At 37.1% G+C, this 20,660-nt stretch overlaps 2 protein-coding genes across 4 annotated transcripts; both read left to right on the top strand.

Moving 5' to 3' along the window:
- Positions 1 to 2,992: 2,992 nt before the first annotated feature.
- On the top strand, positions 2,993 to 5,129 carry LOC113359028 (F-box protein At5g49610-like). Its single transcript, XM_026602726.1, has 2 exons — positions 2,993 to 3,176; positions 3,884 to 5,129. The coding sequence occupies exon 2, from the start codon at positions 4,101 to 4,103 to the stop codon at positions 5,127 to 5,129; it is 1,029 nt and encodes a 342-aa protein (XP_026458511.1). The 5' UTR covers positions 2,993 to 3,176; positions 3,884 to 4,100.
- Positions 5,130 to 16,454: 11,325 nt separating this feature from the next.
- On the top strand, positions 16,455 to 20,394 carry LOC113355340 (tyrosine/DOPA decarboxylase 1-like). 3 transcript variants are annotated; one of them, XM_026598170.1, is made up of 4 exons: positions 16,455 to 17,048; positions 17,425 to 17,536; positions 18,084 to 18,146; positions 18,646 to 20,394. In XM_026598170.1, the coding sequence occupies exon 4, from the start codon at positions 18,659 to 18,661 to the stop codon at positions 20,231 to 20,233; it is 1,575 nt and encodes a 524-aa protein (XP_026453955.1). In that variant the 5' UTR covers positions 16,455 to 17,048; positions 17,425 to 17,536; positions 18,084 to 18,146; positions 18,646 to 18,658; the 3' UTR covers positions 20,234 to 20,394. The 3 variants fall into 3 exon arrangements, with proteins under 3 accessions (XP_026453955.1, XP_026453956.1, XP_026453957.1); XM_026598171.1 differs by lacking the exon at positions 18,084 to 18,146; XM_026598172.1 differs by lacking the exon at positions 16,455 to 17,048 and having other exon boundaries at positions 17,409 to 17,536.
- Positions 20,395 to 20,660: the final 266 nt, after the last annotated feature.

The following is a 20,660-nucleotide window of genomic DNA, read 5'->3' as shown; positions in this document are numbered from 1 at the left end:
AACTTGAGGCCTCTATCTTAAGCTCACATAGTCTCCTGCAAATTACTCACCTTTCCAATGTATATGAAATATTTACATTTCAAAATTTGCATTATTGTATTTTTACTGAATCACATGCCCTTTAGACCTATTCCTATGCAATGCCAAAATCTGATATTTGGCATATATGCATTTTTTATGGGTATGCCAAACCGCCAAACCTATATGCCAATATGACTGAAATAACATATAGGCATACAAGATTGAGTTTCCAGCAAGCGATAGAGAGTCCATCGCTCGATGGTCATAATCACACTCGGTGGTCATTACAGCGCCAACGCTAATCAAGATATCGCTCGCTGGCCTGATCATCGGTTATCAAATCTTCATCCAACGGCTGCCATTTTTTTCCTCTACAAAATACCAAATTTCAAACTCATTTCAACTCACACCAGAATCTCTAAATCTCTTTAGAATTTCTCAATCTCTCAATCTTCTTCTTCTTCAAATCTAAAACAATCACAATACGGATTCACAATATCAAAGTCAAGGCAAAGGTAAAAAAACCAAAACCAAAATCCGTGGTGCAAAATACAACATGATGGAAGATGAATGTATTTGTCATAATTATGTTTTTATAATACAAGATTGTATCGATGGTGCACAACAACATGGTAACACCATGTGGGAAAATATCTTATTTTATAAATATGAAGAACAAATCATGAACATCAATGGTCGTGATGCAAAAGGATTGGCAGAACACTTCATTGTAATCAACAGGGAAGTAGCCGCTTATGTTGCATCGATAATGCAAGCCAAGAGAGCAGGCAAGGAGAGTGGTCAAGTGGATATTGATTTTGAAAGCCAAGTTCGCACAGATTAGCAGCAAAACATGGTAAACAGTTCGCTTACGAAAGTTGTTATCATATTTTGAAGGTGTTGAACAAATATAATCCAGATTTCTTAACAAGTAATCAACAAGTACTTGCTTCTTCCTCAACATCAAATTCTTCACCATTTTCACCAGATCCATCAAATTCTGCACCAGATAATGCAAGAAACTCAAACGGTAACTTAGCTTTTAATAATTATGATGATGGTAAGAGAAAACTTCCAGGGAGGAACAATGCAAGACTGACTAGAAAATTATCTCAAGAAGGAGGGAGTTTCGGTGGATTTAACATGGCAGAGTTTATGGAACATCAAAAGACCGCTGAGAAACAAAGAGCAGTTGATAGGAAATTTCAAAACAGGGAGAGTAAAAAAAGTCGTCTTTCTCAAAAAAAAAATTGGGTTTGACTATGACAAGCAAAACATTCTTCAAGCTAACACTTCAATTATGAACGCCCAGCAAATACATGTGTGACAAATCGAATTTGAGAGGAGTCAACCATAGATTAAAGAACAAGCTGGATTTACTAACAACCAACCCAATGGTGATGATGATGAGGATGGAACTGATGATGAGTTTGATGTATTAATTTAAGTTTTAATTTGAAGTACTGCATTTTAATTTGACATGTTGTTGTTGCATTCTACTTAATATTCCCTCCGTTCCTTTTTAATAGGCTGGTTTCCTAAAATAAATGTTTCAAAAAAATAGGTTGGTTTCCTAATTGGGAAAGTCAAATATTACTTTAGTTTTCTGGGACAACTTTTCTCTTAACTTCTTTTAATGACAAGTGTCATGTGGACCATTTCACTTTACTTCTTTTGCTGACAAGTGTCATGGGGACCATTTCACTTCAATTCTTTTATTGACAAGTGTCATGAGGACCACTTTCAATGATTAGTTCTCTTAATTTCCTTAATTTTCTTTAAAAACAAAACCATCCTATTAAAAAGGAACGGAGGGAGTATTAATTTGAAATGAGAAGTTGATTAATGTGAAATGTTGTTGCTCATTAACTTAAAATAAAATACACAACTTAATAAAATATATAACTTAATAAACTACATAACTTAATTATTGTCTTACATGCCTCACCCAAAGATTCAATCTCAGATCATCTCTTAAACTGTCATACAAATTTCGGTTCTGAATGTAATTAGTCATTTGAGCATAATTCCTTGCAGGGACGCCTCTTTCTGGTTGAATCTCCGTCTTCAAATCTTCATCTTCATAGTTTGTTTATTCCGAATCACGACGGGTTTCCTGAATTAACGACCGTGAGTGTATTGGTAGCCGTTAATCATGAAACAGACTTGGGGAAAAATTTCATGCTTCATATCTTCAAACAAAGGCGACTTAAACATTAATATCATTTTTTTTGCTGTAATGTAAACTGATTCATAATAATATTCTTCTCTTCATTGGATCTCGCCATTGATGATTATGAAATTTAAAATGAGAATAGAGATAGGGAAATTGGTGAAATATATGTAGAAATAGGTGTGAGTAACTTGGAGAAATACAAGGGCGTATATATAAGAACCAGTAGGGGGAAATAACCGTTGCAAAATATCATTGTAATATCTACTAGTCGATTTTGTTAATATCGCCAACGATACTATTTATATCAATCGATGGAATGTATGACGCCGGCGATACTCATAATATCGTCAGCGTTGTTGTCAATAACGCTCGCTAGAAACTCGGTCGTTTTTTTTTTGGATGTGCATAGGAATAGGCCTTGGCCCCTTAGAGCATCTCCAACAGTTGGTGCTACTAATCCTATGTGGCGTTTTTATTTAGATCCTTATTTTGGGGTTATTTACGTGTAGCAAAAAGAGTTATGTTTTTTCATGAACCATTTCCAATAGCGTGGGGTGTTAGTTTTAGAATTTGGTTTTTGGATAAAGATAAGATGACATGGAAGTCATTCCCAATGTCTAAATAAGAGTTTCTCTAAGCCCTTCATATTTATTTTGACACCCTTTCAACTTTATAGAACATACTGTTGGAGATGAATGTAATCTAAATGGGGGTTTAAAATCCTATGTGTCAAAGAAAAATAAGACTCCCACCCTCTTTTGGAGATGCTATTAGGATGCCTTTCCAAGAAAAAAGAGGGCACCACCAAAAAAACGTTACCGGGGAGGCTGGAAACCCGGACCTGGCATCATAATCCACGGGAACTATCTTAATGATCATAATGGAAAATGAGATACTGAGGATGAATTAAAACCTTTCACCGGAAAAAAAAACATCCCAATGAATCGAGATGGAGTCTGAGTCTCGTCGCGATGATCTGGTAATTTTTTCTTCCCTATAACATATCCAAGTCCTACAACTAGATTAGATAATGCAGCTAAAGAACAAATTATACAGACATAAGCCATACGTTGCATATTAAAATAATGTTGTTTACATGTTCGACAAAATGTTCCAGCCAAAAGATATTTTCACTCTCGAAAAAATTTAGTGTTTATCAAGTTAGCTAGATCATTGGCTTTGTATAAATATTTACAAAAATGGGTTACTAGAAATGTTTTCATTGTAGTTTAAGAGGACACTGAAAAGATGGTAGGCTATGGTTAGTGTCAAGGGATCAGTCGTTGTTGCTTTTGATTAACATTTCCTTTCGTTTTTGTGTTTAGATATCGTTCTTGTTTTCATTAGCTTGTTGAAGAACAACGGGTTTATGAAAAATGTGAACTTGCAAGAGCAACAGCCAAAGAAAAGGAAGTTAGACCGTAACTATGAAAGTAATGAATTTCTGAAAGAAAAAAAAAAAAAAATCTTTGCATCCTTTATATTTCCAAGTTCTAGTCGAAGTCAGATAGTTTACATCTATAAATATATAAGTTTCCTTTGAGAAAAGAGATGCTGGTGGAGGTCACAAGCGTTAGGAACATAGTTCTACACAGTTTTTTGGGTTACCAAAAACTAAAAGCTTTAAACATCTGTCAGCACATAGAAGATACTCAAATTGACATTTCTTTTTGTTTTTGTGTTCAGATGTCGTTCTTGTTTTCATTAGCCATGGATTGTTTAAGAACCATGGGGATATGCAAGAGTATTGTGAGAAAAGATGAAGACAAATGTCAAGTTGCACGGGAGCTGCAGAAATTGCCATCTGATGCAGTTTATGAGATTTTAGCTAGAGTAGAATTGAATACTCTGCTGCGTCAATGTCGATGGGTTTGCAAAGATTGGCTGAAGCTCATCATCTGCGATGCTCAGTTTCAACAGAAATAATATTCACAAAAAAACGCCAAGTATTGCTTCAGGTTACTTTGTTCAGTCGGACAGGAACGACAGTGAGCACTCTCTGTCTTTTATTCCCAGCGCGGCCCATCATAGTGAGCACAAGTCATCTCAGATTACTTTTCCTTCTCTCGATTTCTTACCAGAATCACCCAACATTGTCATCGAAAGTTCATCTAATTATAGTTCATTACTATGTTGTATCACTAAATCCAGCACTATCAAGATTCCAACTTACTATATCTGTAAACCAGCAACAAGAGAATGGAGAAAGATGCCGAACCCAAAAACCCGTCTTACCGCTCTTCACACCGGTGTAGCAGTTACACAGACATACCCAAATCTGCAATTCAAGATGCTTCGTTTATCCTATACAAAGACGGGATTTGGACATCATTGTGAGGTGTTTGATTCGACCAGCTGGGCTTGGAAGAGATTGGCATACATTAAGTTTAATATTGAGGGCACTATGCTACGAAAAAGAAACGGAATTTTTCTTAATGGGGGATTTCATTGGTTAACTAATTTGGGTGAAATATTTGTATACCATGTGGATCAGGAGAAGTGGGCGATTATCAAAGTTACACAGGAGATGGAAAACTATATCCAGGAAGCACTTTGCATTGCAATCTACTGCGACGGGAAACTCGGGGTTCTTTATACTACAAAAGAGTGGATGGAAATTTGGATACTAGAGGGTTATTCTACCACCAATCCTATTTGGAAGAGGAAGTTTCGCAGAGATGTTAGACGGATCTTTGAAAATAGTCGTTATCATCCATGGCCTGTAGGAATGTGGTCGAATGATACCGTTATGATGTTATGTGACACCAAGGTTGTGTGGATCAATTGCACCAACGATACTTGTACTACTTCTGAATTTTCAAAGCCAAGTACGCATGAACTTTATCTGTTTCGTACGGAGTTTTTGGTTATTTTTAGAAGGTTGTTATTGGGGCGTCACACTCCTTTAGATGGGCTTCATTTTGCTCTGTGAGTTTAATGGATTGCAATATGGGTTTAGTAATGAAACAAGAAGCAAATTTGTATTGTGTTCCATAATTTATCAATAAAAAAAATACTTAAGCGAGTTCTTCAAAATACATGTCCCTACTATCACTTCTAGACAAAATGTTTTATTCCTAGTGAGTCATTCAAAATATCTTCACCACCCTTCACGAATATTTAGTCATCCTCATCATCGCTCATAAGTGTAAATGAGATATTACTCCTCGACATTTGTAGTGTCTTCCAAAATTCAAAACTTTCCTCGAATCTATTACACCATGACTTGGACATTTCGTTACAATTGAATAGTGGAGATAATGGGCATCCTTCACTCATTTGGAGGCCGATTAAATGATTCCCGTGCACGTAACCAATCACCACTCTTCTTGTTTGCAATTCTTCATCATATGGTATTCTTGTTGGTGCAAATGTGAAGCTCAATGAATTTGAGATATAATGGACAACGCAATTGAAGCATTGGCGAGTAGTTGGCCGTTTATTGGCATTGACATCCAATACTCACTTGTCAAACATTTATTGCCGTGTAACCGCTTTTCCCATGCGACAAACCTTTCGTCTAACACCGTCTCCGACTCGTCTTTTTCAAATCTCATCATTGATATGTAATAATCTCGATGCCCACGTAGTTCAATTAAACATTTTTGCCTTACATGGTCAACTTCTTCACAACCCCAATCTTTCGCGTCTTCAAAGGGTCCAAGTTGATCCACGAAGACGTGGTAACCACAATTTCCATCTCCATCTACCTCATCCGTGGCCCTAATATACTCACGAACAAAGTCGGGGAAAAAAAGAAGGTAATTTTCATAGATGATATAATAATTCTGAGAATATCGACCCTCCTCATCTCTAGGGGGTGGTTTGTAAGTTGCGTTTGGAATACGAACCGTTCCCTTCCTTTCACTTGACAGAAATATTCTAACCATTGGACTTTTTCCTATATTTCTTGCTAATTGTTTAACATTGCCAAGTCTTTTTCTTGTGCTTCCTTGGGAGGGAACTTCACAACCTTTTCCTTTAACTTCGCAACCTTTTCCTTTGGAACCTTTTCCTTTAACTTCTCCAATTTTTGTTCCGCATTCTTTGGAAATCTTTCCTTTAACTCCCCCATCTTTGGAACCTTTTCCTTTAACTTCCCCAATTTTTGTTTCGCATTCTTTGGAACTCTTTCCTTTAACTCCCCCATCTTTGGAACCTTTTCCTTTAACAACTTCACTTTTTGCTAGTTGTTTGAAACGAAAGACCGGACCTTTTCCTTTAAAATCAACCTTGCTTGTTAAACTTTCTTGATTGGGAGGCTCAATTTCTTGTACATTTAGATGACTTGGTTCTCCTTTTTCCATTTGACATCTTCTTCGTTTGTTTCTACCTTGAACATCCTCCTCCTCCAATTCATCCTCCGCTTCATAGGCTTTTCGCAACAACTCAATACCCGAAGGATCTATTTTCTTTGATTCTTCCAACAATTCCCTTGCCGATTTTCTACCTACACTCCTCTTTTGTTTGGTAGGAGGCCTCCCCTTTCCCTTCTTCTTAGATGGTTCCTTCATATCGTACCTAGTTTGTGGGAATACGAATTTACGCAAGTTACTCAACCATATTTGTCTTTGCCCCGTGTTAATGTATTATATTTCGCGGCTAGCGCTTTTCCAATGTCGGTATCGGCAAACGTTCCTCCAAAATCTTGGTCGACTATTATTTCATCGAATGTTATTTGTTGCCAAAAGGGATCAACATCTTGTAGCGGAATAACTCTTTCATCGTAATTGGCTATGACATGCCGACATGGGAGGCCCAAACTTGTCATATTAGGACAAACACACTCTCCTTCGAAAAAGTTACCCAACTCAAATTGTATCACTTCTTTCATGATCATATCAATTGCACGATGCGACACTCTTTAATAAATATCCTCAAGCCAATGATTGTCTTTCCATTTTTTGTGTTTACTAGATCGGCTTTTTTCAAAATGCTCCATAACTCTATCTAAATCACGGAGGAAATAGTTGTGCATTGCTTGGAATACCATAACAAATCCACCATCACCACTATGAAGCTTTTTCTTCAACCGGTTGTGAGACGATTCCACCGTACTTGTAGCTTGGTTGTCGAAGTGTCTATATTGGTTCGTGAATGCGGATACAAATTTCTCTTTGTGTGGATCCAACCAATTGACCACCAAATACTTCACCATACTAGGATAACTTCTCAAACTATCCAATAACAAACGAGATCGTTCTTCATAATCTTCTATGGTGAGAGAGTGTGTCATGGCATCCCAATCCTCTTGGAAACTAGCCCATCTTAGTTCTGCCAACTTGTCATCCTTCTTGAATTTTTCTTTGGTTTCTTCTTGTTTATCTACCGGTAGTTTCTTTATTCTCGTCATTTCACTTTTCTTTGTTGGACGAATTATTGTCTTGCATTTAGTTTCAATGTTATTCCATAGGTGGAATGTGCAAAGAAGGTGATGAGCATCCGGGAAAACCCTCGCTATTGCATTCAACAATGCTTGTTCCTTGTCGCTGACAATGACTTTTGGAGTATATCCTTCCACGTAGAATAGCTTCACTTGTTCTAGTGCCCACACATAACTCTCTTCAAGCTCATTTTCCAAGAAGCAAAACGCGACACTAAACGGAGAGTTGGTGGAAGTTTGCCCAACAATGTTGAACACCGGCATCTCATACTTGTTGGTCTTGTACGTGCAATCCATTAAAAGAACTTGATTGGAGCACCGCGCCAACCGTATAAACTCGGGATGAGCCAATATGAGATTCTTTATTTGTTCATCCCCATCTTCATTATGAAAAACCGAGTAATTATACTTCTCTCCCAAATGCCTTAATTGTTGCATTTGATTTCTATTTTCCCATTGTTGATTTTTCAATGTTCTGGCGTTGTATATGGTTGCCAAAGTAGAAACATTCGATGGGTTTAAAAGCTTTATATGACCGAGTATATCGATGGATTTCATACGGATTTCGGTCATGGAACTTACAATCATTTTTTCTTCATCATTAAGCCGCGCCGCATAAGGATGGCTTAGCAAGGTCTTCGGTATTAGGTGGTTATGACGACCGCATACAACTTTCTCCAAATACCAATAATCATTTTCATTATTCTTATCCTTGTTGTGCTTGAATTGAAGCTTGAACGGGCACTTAGTCTTCTTGGTGAAAGTAGTATTCTTTCTCTCCGTCTTTCATTTATATTCGGTACCCTTTTTCACATGACTTGTGCTAGTTCCACTACACTCGGAAACCATTTGAAAGTGGCGATCATTGGTTGATCAATTACAAACTATAACACACATAATTAACTTGCCACGTTCTCTAGCCCATTTATTTGCATCTTCTTTATCTTTCCATGTCTACATGTTCCAAAAACTCAAAGTTAGTAGAAAAACAAAAACAAAAACATAACATATCTTTCCATTAGTTTCAAAAAATAAAAAAACACTTACCAAGTCAGTCAAACAGTGATGGGAAGAATCTTCAGTTAGAATTTCGTTTGCATTAGGTTGTGAAGGCATTGGTCTAGGTGGAAGCACGATCTATGAATCAAAATATCACAACATTAGTCAAAAAAAGAAGGAAAACCATAATTACGTCCAGGTTTTAAGGTACATGGACCCAGACGTTTTAAGCATAGGAAAGGTTACGGTTGAAAAATTCAACCTCTAACCTAGACGTTTTCAATTACGGTTGGAAACGTAGAAAATATGACCTAGACGTTTTCACTTTCTTTCACTTACGCTTGGAAATCAAAAACCCTAACCAAGACGTAAACTAAGTAATAAATACCCATGCAAAAATTATTTACGTCTGGGTTTTGGATGAATATAACCTAGGCGTAATTCTCAAGTTTTGTCCTATTGGAAACCAGTTACGCTCGGATTTATCCCAAACCTAGGCGTAAAACCGACTTGCGGTTGGTAACGAGGACCAAACCCTCTTCCAAACCCAGGCGTAAAATTAACTTACGGTTTGGAAACCAAGCACAACCCAAACGTAATCTTCCATGAAAGTCTAAAAATCTGAAATTTTTTACGTACTTAGCTGGTTTTGAGCGAAATTGAATCCATAAGAGATAGTTTAGAGGTGTACTTGTTGATTTTCAACCATTGGTTCTTCACTTTGTTGATTTATTTCTTCAATTGGTGGAGATTCATCATCACTTTATGTTAAACCCTCTCTACCATTTACCAAATCATCCATCTCTTGATCTCCAACATGAGGAATGTAAAACTTGTTTTCTCTATCATATAAAGATTCACCCACCTCGAATTGGTAACTTGTTTCATCCATTTTGGTTGAGTGAATCAAAAAAATCTAGGTTTTGAAATAAATCTCCAAAAATTTTCTTTTCTCTTCTCTCTAATTTTTCTTCCCACAAAAACTGTCCCAGAATTCACAAGTACATAACAAAATTCATCTTCTTAATCTAATTAGATTATATATTAATTAAACTGAATTAAAATTAGCCAGACAAGGGTTGTTTGGTCATCACAAAATTATTTAAGATAAGGGGTTTTTGATATTACTTATGGGTGACCCGTTTTTGTCTTATTAGGTGACGCCCTTCTAAAGGAATGTGACGCCCCAATAACAGCTTTCTATTTTTAGTTATCTACTTCTTGTAATCTAGAAGATGATGATGGACAAGCTAGCAATTTTTTTTTTTGAAGCAAATCTGTCATTTACAATAGCAAAATTATATTAAAACTAAAGAACTTGAACATAATAGATACTCCCTCCGTCCCTAATAAGATGACCTAGTTGTAGTTTTCACAAATTTTAAGGCAAGGAGGAAAGTGGAGTATATTTAACTATTTTTACAATTATACCCTTATGGGCAATAATTAGTAAAATTTAGAAACGATTTATCTCTCAAACTATACCACGGTTTTTTATAAACTTTATACCGTTGAAAAGAATTCTAAAACACCTGCGCAACGAATATAAACATGACTATCAAATTATACATATTTCATTTGGAAAAAATAATCAATTAAAAGGATAGTTTTAGAAAATATCCCTTGATTAGTGAAATAGGTCATCTATTTATGGGACAAAGTTTAAAACCAAGTAGGCCATCTTATTAAGGACGGAAGGAGTATATAATTTTGTAGTTCTCAGCTCCCTGCTTTACTTTCACTTCCTCACCACATTTCAATGAATTCGTCGTATTTTGGGACCTCTGGATATGATTCTGCATGTGGATAGTAGGCTAAAGTAAGACTATCCTCAAAGTTACTCCAGTTTGGGCTTAAACTGTTAACATAATACTTCACGAAAGAATTGCTCAGACGATGTTTTATGCCGGTGAGAAATATCAAGGGAATCCAGCGAATTTCAAGCACATGGCGCTCGTAGTCTTGAAATACGACTGTCATATCAATTGTTTCAGTTCCAAGGAGTGCCAGGTTAACTATCTCGACCTAGTTGGATAACAGAGAAAACACCGGCAAATCTTAGGGAGGGTCGGACTCCATAGGGAGGATTTGTTGGAAAACTGATTCCCGTGGGAAACGTGATTCCAGGAATTTGGGAAACCAAACAAACCGGGGGAAACATAATTCTACCCATAAATCCCATCTTTAAAATTCTACATCCAAACCCACCATTAATTCTTGATATAAAAACTGCGCAGCAACTTCCAAAAAGAAAAGGAAAAAAGAAAAAAAAAAGACAAAAATTCCTTTAAGTAAAATGACTTGCATGAATCATAATAACACTGACATACACAAGAGAACTCCGAATTTATTTGTGTCAGACTCATCTCGTTTCTTCTCTTCTCTCTCGACTGGATGGTACAACTTACAACTTAGGAGAGACCGGAAAGCAAAGAGAATTTATATGTTTGCGACAATTAATCTGTGACCTATAAAGGCGACATTTAGTATTTGGGCTATTTCATATGTAATTCCTGATACATCGGATCCAACATAACCCGCATTTTGGCTAATAGTCCTACTATCCGATCCTTTTGGTGGACTTGGAGCAACCACAATCACGACCAAATTTGAAGACTATAATTAAATTTGTTCCGGAAGTGAAGCACAATGGGATGGATTAAAGCTAAATTTGGTATGATTTTTTAGGGTTTGAGACTATATGTAATCGCCGACCGAGACTATAACTGAATTTAATGGGGCGTAGGTATCGTGAGCGTTGTAGGTTAGGCGTGAATATAATGAGCGTATAACATTGGGCGTAAGTATTGTGTGCGTTTGAGAGTGGAGCGCTAATTCAAAAAACGTCAGTGGGGCGTTAATATAAACTACACCAAACCAAACGTTCACAAAATGTATGCATGATATCATGCGTTGATATTATTGCCGCCTCATGTTTTTTTTCCATCAAACTCACTTAATACTCCCGTCTCACATTTGGAATTAACACTAGGTTGGTGATTTTGTGAACGCCCCACGTCTGGCGATAATAATACTTACGCCCTACATGAAGCGTGGATAATACTTAGGCCCCATTCATGCGTTCACAATAACGACGCCTGACCTCCGTACGTTCATTATAACTCCGCTCACTGTCAAACATTCATTATAACAACGCCAGACTAAATTATATTTCCTCCGTTATTTTTTAATATGCCAGTTTCTATAAATAAATATTTCGAAAAAATAGGTCAGTTTCCTAATTGGGAAAGTCAAATGTTACTTTAATTTTTTGGGACCACTTTTCTTTGAACTTCTTTTGATGACAAGTGTTATGTGGACCATTTCACTTATTTCTTTGGCTGACAACTGTCATAGGGACCATTTCACTTCACTTCTTTTATTGACAAGTGTCTAGAGGACCACTTTCAATAATTAGTTCTCTTAATTTCCTTAATTTTCTCAAAAAAAAAAGAAACTTGCCTATTAAAAAGTCACGGAGGGAGTAGTCTTCAACAGCTGCGCTTCGCCTTAAAAAAGGCCAAAATATTTTAATATTTAGTCTGCTTTTCAGTATTTAGTCCCGTTCATGAGTGTGGTTGCTCTCAGCGGGTGTTAGACTTTTGATACTGTCGTCTCAACTCGAAATATTTTCTCGTCTTAGTTTTATTTTTTAGGGTTTATAAACGTACGTAGTTTACTTGTACGTAGTTTTCTCGTCTTAGTTTTATTCATCTTCTACGTCTACTCCATATAGCTATACAACATCACACACGCCATGTTCGTCCGTTAACGCATGGGCTACAATTCTAACAGGTAAGCAAATTCACATCTAGATAATTTCATTTTGACGAAAAGAAAGTACAGTTGAGTACTGGTTTTGGATTTGGGGGCGGCGCTGGTGATGGATTCAACGTTGGTCCAGTGATTATAGGTGTTCCCTTCTTTTTGGTTGATAAGTTCCAGTCTCGTCATCGTGAGTCAAGAAAGTCAACACAAAGTTATCCCATCCCTGTGGATGATAAATACCAGGCGTTTGAACGTGAGTTTAGAAAGGCAAGAGAAAGTCAAAAAACCACTGTAACCATGCTTCAGGTAATTATAGAGTCTTCTATTTGCTATGTTACAGATAGATAGTTATGTTGATGAGTGAGTGGTGTTCTTGAATCAATTGGCTTCTTAATTAGGTTGGATTATTGGGTTCGGCAAGGTCACTTCAAAAGGATCTTGATAAGATTGCTCAAGTTGCAGACGCATCGACTCGTTCGGGTTTGAGTTATATTTTACAAGGTGAAGCTCCAACACGATATGCTTTTTCTTATTTACGGTTTCTAACATGACACTGATCAGTTTATCATGTACACTAGTCTGTTCTGGAAAATCAGTGTTGTTTAGTAAGCTTTCCATGTCTTGGACGCGTATGAATTGCAACATTAGGGAGGAAAATCACCAGGGAGCCATACGGTTTTCTTTTACATAGCATATGTTGGAATTAAGATTTGTGCATGCATATACGTAGATAAGGGAGTGGTTAGTTTCATGTAGAGCTTTTCAGAAAGATTTTCTGGAAGATCGAATCCAAAAATGTTAATTTACATGATTGACCAGTGCAAAAAACCGATATGTTTTGACGTTAATTTTGTCAGTTCCAATATATACTTCCTTCCCTTCTGATTGCAGAATCCGCATTAGCTGTGCTTCGGCATCCTGATTACTGCATCTCTGGTTACGCATATGTAAGTTGAATTCTCTCCAAATGGTTCTTTTCCTAACTGCACAGTTAACTATGTTGGTGTTCGTGTAATGTAACTATAGTTTGAACTGTGCCTAGGTGGCGGAAAATGGGTCATTTGTCCAAATATTTTTAAATCACGGTTCAAATGGACGAGTAAAAAATAGTTTGGGTGAAATGGCCAAAAAAGAAATAGCAAGGATGAAAATGGATTCATCTTAGCTTAAATTTAAAAAATAGCAAGAATGAAACTGGATACATCCTGTGTAAATTAAAAATAAGAAAAAATATTTGAAAATGGGCATGATGAAACTGGTTACATCCTGCCTATTTTTACATTTTTGTCAATTTAAACAGTATCAAAATCTAACTGTCAATTTCACCCAGGAATTGTTGATTTTGGTCTTTTTAACCAATTTTATGATAAATTTGAGGCAATGTGGAGCCCACTGTCCTCATGTCGCCCGTATTGCTTGGAATTATAAGGGTACCCAATACCCTGGAATGCGTCATGAAGGTGGTAAGGGAAGGTCATTACTTACACGCCTAATGCTTTCTTTTCCCATACAACCTATTCCCAAGTATTGAACCAGTATTTCAGCAAATGAACCATCACCATGCTCTTCATTTTCCTCCAAAACATTCTCATCGGCAGCCATTGTTGGAATGGAGTGCTATTGCTACAATTTTAGACCTCAATTTATAGATGTGAAAATGAGCACCCAACCATGATATTTCATTCATACGGATGCATGCTTATACTGCAATAAAAACAAATCATATATTACATTAACTCGTGCGGGGTATGTCTTAAATAGGGGACACGAGCAAACAAGATTGCAACAAAATAAGTCGTGCATGAAATCTGAAAGAATCCTCTACAAATTTTAAAGTTCTTAAATCTCTTTGTCTGTAGACTTACCATCGTTTTGTATGTAGCTAAAATGGAGCTGGCAATTTGGCGTGGCCATTATTGTCCATCATTCGGTATTTACTTGCACTCTTAAAGGTTGGTTTGGATAGTGGGTCAACCGATCATTTGGTTGTTGTCCAAGGTCTTGTGAACTGCTCCGGCGACATATAGCTACGACGAACGTAGTTTTGAAATTTCGTCATGTTAGATGAGGAATAATGTCAGTGAAATACACGCGTGCCTTCTCTTCCAGCTATTGTTAATTACCATACCCGGGCCATGTAAATGTCTCTTGATAAAAGTTAATCTTCATGTGATCAAAATAAATATTTTTATTGATTTCACCGTGGAAATCATTAACTTTTTCAGCAAGTACCTAAGTTTAAGTTTGAAAAATGAAAATCTTCTTTTAATGTATTTGTAGTAATTGCTGCAAATTTGGGAAGACAGATGGATTCCAAATTCGGAAATAATACCACAACCTCAAGATTCTTAGGGCACAATTCCGACAAAAGTTCAAGAACTTATTACTGAAGAAAATAAGTGGGACCAAGGAAAATTGGACATTTACTTTAGCCCGGAAGTGAGAAAAAAATTCAAGCCATATCTCCAATAAAAGAAGAGGAAGACAAAATCCAGTGGTTACACCATCATTCAGGACTCTTCTCGGCTAAAATCATTTATAATTTCTTAGCTAACCAAGCTCAAGAAGAGGATAGTTCGTTAATAGATTTTTCATAGAGAAGTATTTGGAAAATACAAGCAATTCCAAGAATCAAGCTTTTTGTGTGGAAGCTAACTGGAAAAATGTTGTGATTATACAACAAATTAACAATCAATAGATGAAGTAGTGAAAGAAATGAATAACAAAATCTCAAATCAGTGAAGAAATGAGCCAAATCTGGTTCATAAGAACACAGCCAACACTAGGTTTAGTTCATCAATCTCAGATGTGGAAAATAAGCCCCCTCTCTTACACATTTAATGACCAATCACTAAACCTAACTCTGCCCAACGGATGAGAAACACGTGGGCACAATCAAGAGGTTAACAGTCTCTAATTAACTAACAACAGAAATGACTAAATACATCCACAGTATTACTAATAGCAGCCCACAAGGATAGCCCTTAGTTGTCACAATGTGACAAAAAGCTTTGCCCACATCTTCGAGACTAGGTGCCCATAACCCAGAAATTGACCCAAACTGCTAATTGTGCAACGCTCATGTTCAGGAAACTGAGAAGCACCTATTTGGATCTTGCCCTTTCGCCAGAGCCATTTGGTTCAGTTTTTCGCTAGGACATTTAATTTCTCCAGATACTACGGTTTCAATCACAACATGGGTTAAAGGGTGGCTCCTAAATCCAGATTTAGATAGTTTGAACCATAAATAGAAACCATATTATGGTTCATCTGGAAATACAGATGCTCGGTGGTTTTCCAAAAGATAATCCCAAATCCAAGACAACTAATTGATCAGATCAACAAATTTTTGCAGACCATCCCTCAAAACAATATAACAAAGGGAACGGATAATAACCAGCTAATGATGATCAATTCTAAATGGTCAAATATAAACTCTGATTGGATAATTTTTATAGATGTTTCTTTCAAGGAAGAAGACTTTTCAATGGGATATGCTCACATCGTATATTCAATAGATCTCCAGTCATTTATGCACATCTCAGCGGGTTCAGAGATAGCCACTTCAGCCTTCCATGCTGAAGCGAAAGCCTTACAAAAAGCGGTCACATGGCTGAAAGAAAATGTCCTTTCCAGCGTTACAATAATAACAGACTGTAAAGTCTTGGCCGACAACACAACAAGGATAACTCAAGCCCCTTTTGGACAGCCGAAGATACCGTTCAAGCAGTAAAGAAAATCTTAAAAGAACTCCCTCAGGCTCAGGTAAACTTCACAAATCGAAAATACAATTCAGCAGCGAACATAATTGCCAATGAAGCAAGGATAAAAAGCCTCCAACATTTATCCACGAAGTTACAATAAAGAATTAAGATTTCTAGCATTATATCTAATATTTTTGATAGAAACGAAGTTGTAAATCTCCTATACTATATTTGCTAGTCAATATATTTCATCTTTACATCAAAAAAAAAAAAGATTGCTATAAATTAATTAATACTAGTTGTCTACTTAATTATTACTAGAAGTCAAATGACCAAAATGTCCATACCAGAAGTCTTACTTGCTGGTCTAGGGGTCTTTTAGTTTTGTGAATCTTCATATCAAAGTCCGCCAAGAAAGGGATGAAGCAAAAATGACCAAATCTGGATCAGATATTTGGTATGATTTCTTCCTATAACATTCCCAAACCCTACAAGTAGATAAGATTATGCAGCTAATAAAGAGCAGTTTATACCACCATAGTCAAAACATTGGAGATTAAAAGAATGTTGTTTACATGTTCGACAAAATGTTCCAACCAAGGATATTTTCACTCTCGAAAAATTCAGAATTTATCAAGTTAGCTAGACCGGTGACATGTATCATTGGCTTTGTATCACTGTTTACCAAAATGGGTATATCTGCTTTTACTTGAAATCCTTCGTTCGTTAAAGAAGAGACCTTAAAGATGGTTCAGTATGACTAGTGTCAAGGGATCAGTCGTGGTTGCTTTTGATTATTCCATGAAGTAAAATATGCTGCAAGTATATGTGTACATTTGTTCAAGACCACCTGCGACAGCAGGCAAAGTTATTCACATCGTATGCAGCATTTAAGGCTGGTGCATTTTAGTTTGATGCGCCACTTCAGCTTATTCTACTTTACAACCGAGTAGTGGATGGTCCAGTCTTTACAGCTGAGAATATACTAGTTTACAAGGTAATCGAATGCTCCAATATATAATACCATCTTTATAGGCATGCTTGAAGCCTGGTGCCCTTTTGGTTTTGCATATTGATCCAGTATCGCCTTCTACCGTAATGTTGTTTCACCATCTGTTTGTTTTACATGACCCACCGTCCCTTCGTTGTTACTGTACGTTTCTCCCTGAATAATAATTGTGTTTAGTATTATTGCAAGGGAGCTGCTGACTCGCTGTCCCAGATAGCATATCATTATTAGTTCGGACCATCAGAGTCTTGATGAGCAGCACTAACATCAAATTTTATCTCATCATATGAATTTAGCTTCGAATACCTTTTCAGTGTGCCACACATCTATAGCATTCAGTGTTAATTAACATCTTATTTTGCAGGTAATGGATCTATATCCTCAAAATTGGAAATGACTTCGATATGAAGATTGCAAGCTGCAAACTATGCGTGATGTCTTGGGGTGTTCTTGCTGTCATATGCTCTATCAAGCAGGTTAGTCTCAGTTATCCTCATCTTTCGAAATATGTTAGAAAGGCACAGATTAAACTCCCTATATCTGAACCTTATAGAATATAATGACTTCGGTATGACAGTAGGATCGCAGTCGATGTAACATATTTCTTACAACAGAAATTGGGCATGAAATTTTATCCAGGATATCGTTACTTTAAATTATACTATCCTATAAATGTTCCTTTAGAATTTGGAAATGTACGGATGAGTCTGCTGGCGTTAGATGATTGGTTACTTTTCCTTTAACCAAAAAGTTGGGCGGCCATATATCACGGCCTGATGCCCGCCATAAATGGGTTCATAATCACGGGGACTTCCCATAAAATGGATGCAACAAGACCCTTTAGTAAGATGGGTCTCATTGAACTAAAGGTCCAACTTCGTGTTTTCAGTTTGAGAAGGCTGTTAATTTTCCTAAGCTCCTTCATGTCTGTCATTGCTGTAACATACTTTTTTCCCGCCACAATGTGTTTGACAGTTTGAGGCTCATGATTCTACCTGACCTCGATCAATCTTGCTGATACAGTGATTCAATCCCCTGAAACACAAAAAATCTTCATCTGTGAACCATAAGCATCGAAGAATAAAGGTTAGTGTTAGAGTTAGAGGGCCTACTCTATCTGTATTCGCTTACATTATTTCTGCACTTACTTCAAATCTTTCGTTATTACCAAGATTAACTCATATGATATTAAGCAATAAGCACTACGTGTAGCCTCTAAATTCGGAATTCCCATGGGTCACATCATGCACAGCAGCCTCCTTGTCTTATATAAATGTTTGCTTTTACAAAAATATCCAAGTCCAAATCTCAATGATTTTAACTAACTTTCCTACCAATAAAATTCTTATTGAATAACTTGAACTTCCACTTCAATCTTCATGTTCAGCAAATACCATCCTTCCTTGACTGACCCTTATTGAAATATGTCGACTCATGATGTACTGTGAGCAACTTGAAGCCACCCTAAACGTGTCTTAGTTGCATATTTTATCTTTAGCAAATAGTATGTATAAATATGTCATTCTCCTTTCCTTCTTCTTCATAATTCTCAACACTTGGAATTCTTTCTTATTTCACTCTCCAGCAAAGTTGTAACCATGGGAAGTCTTCCAACTGATATCATTGAAAGCATGTCAGTATGCTCTCAAAACCCACTAGACCCAGATGAATTTAGAAGGCAAGGTCACATGATTATTGACTTCCTTGCTGATTACTACAAGAATGTTGAGAAATATCCAGTTAGAAGCCAAGTCGAACCTGGTTACTTGCAGAAACGATTACCTGAGGCCGCTCCCAAGAATTCTGAGGCTATAGAAACCATTCTTGAAGATGTCACCAATGATATCATTCCTGGTCTTACTCACTGGCAAAGTCCAAACTACTTCGCTTATTTTCCTTCAAGTGGTTCCGTTGCAGGTTTCCTTGGGGAAATGCTCAGTACTGGATTCAATGTCGTCGGATTCAATTGGATGTCATCCCCAGCTGCAACTGAGTTAGAGAGTATTGTTATGAATTGGCTTGGCCAAATGCTTACACTTCCCAAATCATTTCTCTTCTCATCAGATGGAAGTTCAGGAGGAGGAGGAGTTTTACAGGGAACTACTTGTGAAGCCATTTTGTGTATACTGACTGCAGCAAGAGATAAAATGTTGAACAGAATCGGTAGAGAAAATATCAATAAGTTAGTTGTTTATGCTTCTGATCAAACCCATTGCGCACTACAAAAAGCTGCTCAAATTGCTGGTATAAACCCGAAGAACGTCCGTGCTATTGCTACTTCAAAGGCTACAAATTTCAGCCTCTCGCCAATTTCACTCCAATCGACCATCTTAGCTGATATCGAATCCGGGTTAGTTCCGATGTTTTTATGTACTACTGTTGGTACAACTTCATCAACAGCCGTCGATCCTATTGGCCCACTTTGCGAGGTCGCCAAAACTTATGGAATTTGGGTTCATGTGGATGCGGCTTATGCCGGAAGTGCTTGCATCTGTCCAGAATTCAGGCACTTCATTGATGGTGTAGAGGATGCAGACTCATTCAGTCTAAATGCACACAAGTGGTTTCTCACTACTTTGGATTGTTGTTGTTTATGGGTCAAAGACTCTTTTTCCCTTGTCAATGCATTATCAACAAATCCAGAATATTTGAAGAACAAGGCAACTGAATCGAAACAAGTTATTGACTACAAAGATTGGCAAATAGCACTCAGCAGAAGATTCCGATCCATGAAACTCTGGTTAGTACTTCGCAGCTACGGAGTTGCTAACTTAAAAACTTTCCTCAGGGGTCATGTTAAGATGGCTAAGCATTTTCAAGGACTAGTTGGTATGGATAACAGGTTTGAGATTGTGGTTCCTAGGACATTTGCCATGGTATGTTTTCGCCTTAAACCAACTGCCATTCTGAAGCAAAAGAAAATTGAAAACGATGACATGGAATCTGAAGCAAATGATATCAATACGAAGCTGCTGGAATCAGTCAATGCATCCGGTAAGATATATATGACTCATGCTGTTGTAGGAGGGGTGTACATGATTCGGTTTGCTGTCGGGGCAACACTGACAGAGGAACGACACGTGAATGGGGCTTGGAAGGTGGTTCAAGAGCACACAGACGCCATATTCAGAGCCTTGGATGGTGATATAATCAACCAGGAAATTGTCCATTGAGGTGTGGAGACAGGAACAGAGTATACGCAAATTATTATGTGCTAATACTAAATCACCATAAATAATTGATTTCCTTGTAATTTCACGGACTTGTATGCAAAGCAGAGACATTTGTAATCCATTCGTGTTCTGGAAGATAATTATCGTTATCTTTTCGCCAATTCGTTAGGCGCCTGGTCTGGTGCCTCGTTCCCCAGACAGAATAGCACTGCACCAGAGACCTGTGTATATTTCTTGCTTTCAAAAACTTAATCCGAGCCACCACTTTGATAAACTTCTCTGTATGATTAGCTGCACATTACAGGCTCTTGACTATCAGTAGGTTCAGGAAATGGGGCAAACAGGTTGACCCAATGTGGGTAAATTCATTTCCAGAGAAACTTACACAATTAATAACGACAAAGAAGTAACATAAACATTGTTACAA

The sequence above is a fragment of the Papaver somniferum genome, chromosome 3 (genome assembly GCF_003573695.1).
Source record: "Papaver somniferum cultivar HN1 chromosome 3, ASM357369v1, whole genome shotgun sequence".
In the NCBI taxonomy this organism is placed as follows: Eukaryota; Viridiplantae; Streptophyta; class Magnoliopsida; order Ranunculales; family Papaveraceae; genus Papaver; species Papaver somniferum.
This window is presented reverse-complemented; position numbering and strand designations above follow the sequence as displayed.

What these genes read in the sequence shown, in the direction of transcription:
- LOC113355340 (XM_026598171.1), top strand. Translation starts at nt 18,659, where the DNA reads ATGGGAAGTCTTCCAACTGATATCATTGAAAGCATGTCAGTATGCTCT.
- LOC113359028 (XM_026602726.1), top strand. Translation starts at nt 4,101, where the DNA reads ATGCTCAGTTTCAACAGAAATAATATTCACAAAAAAACGCCAAGTATT.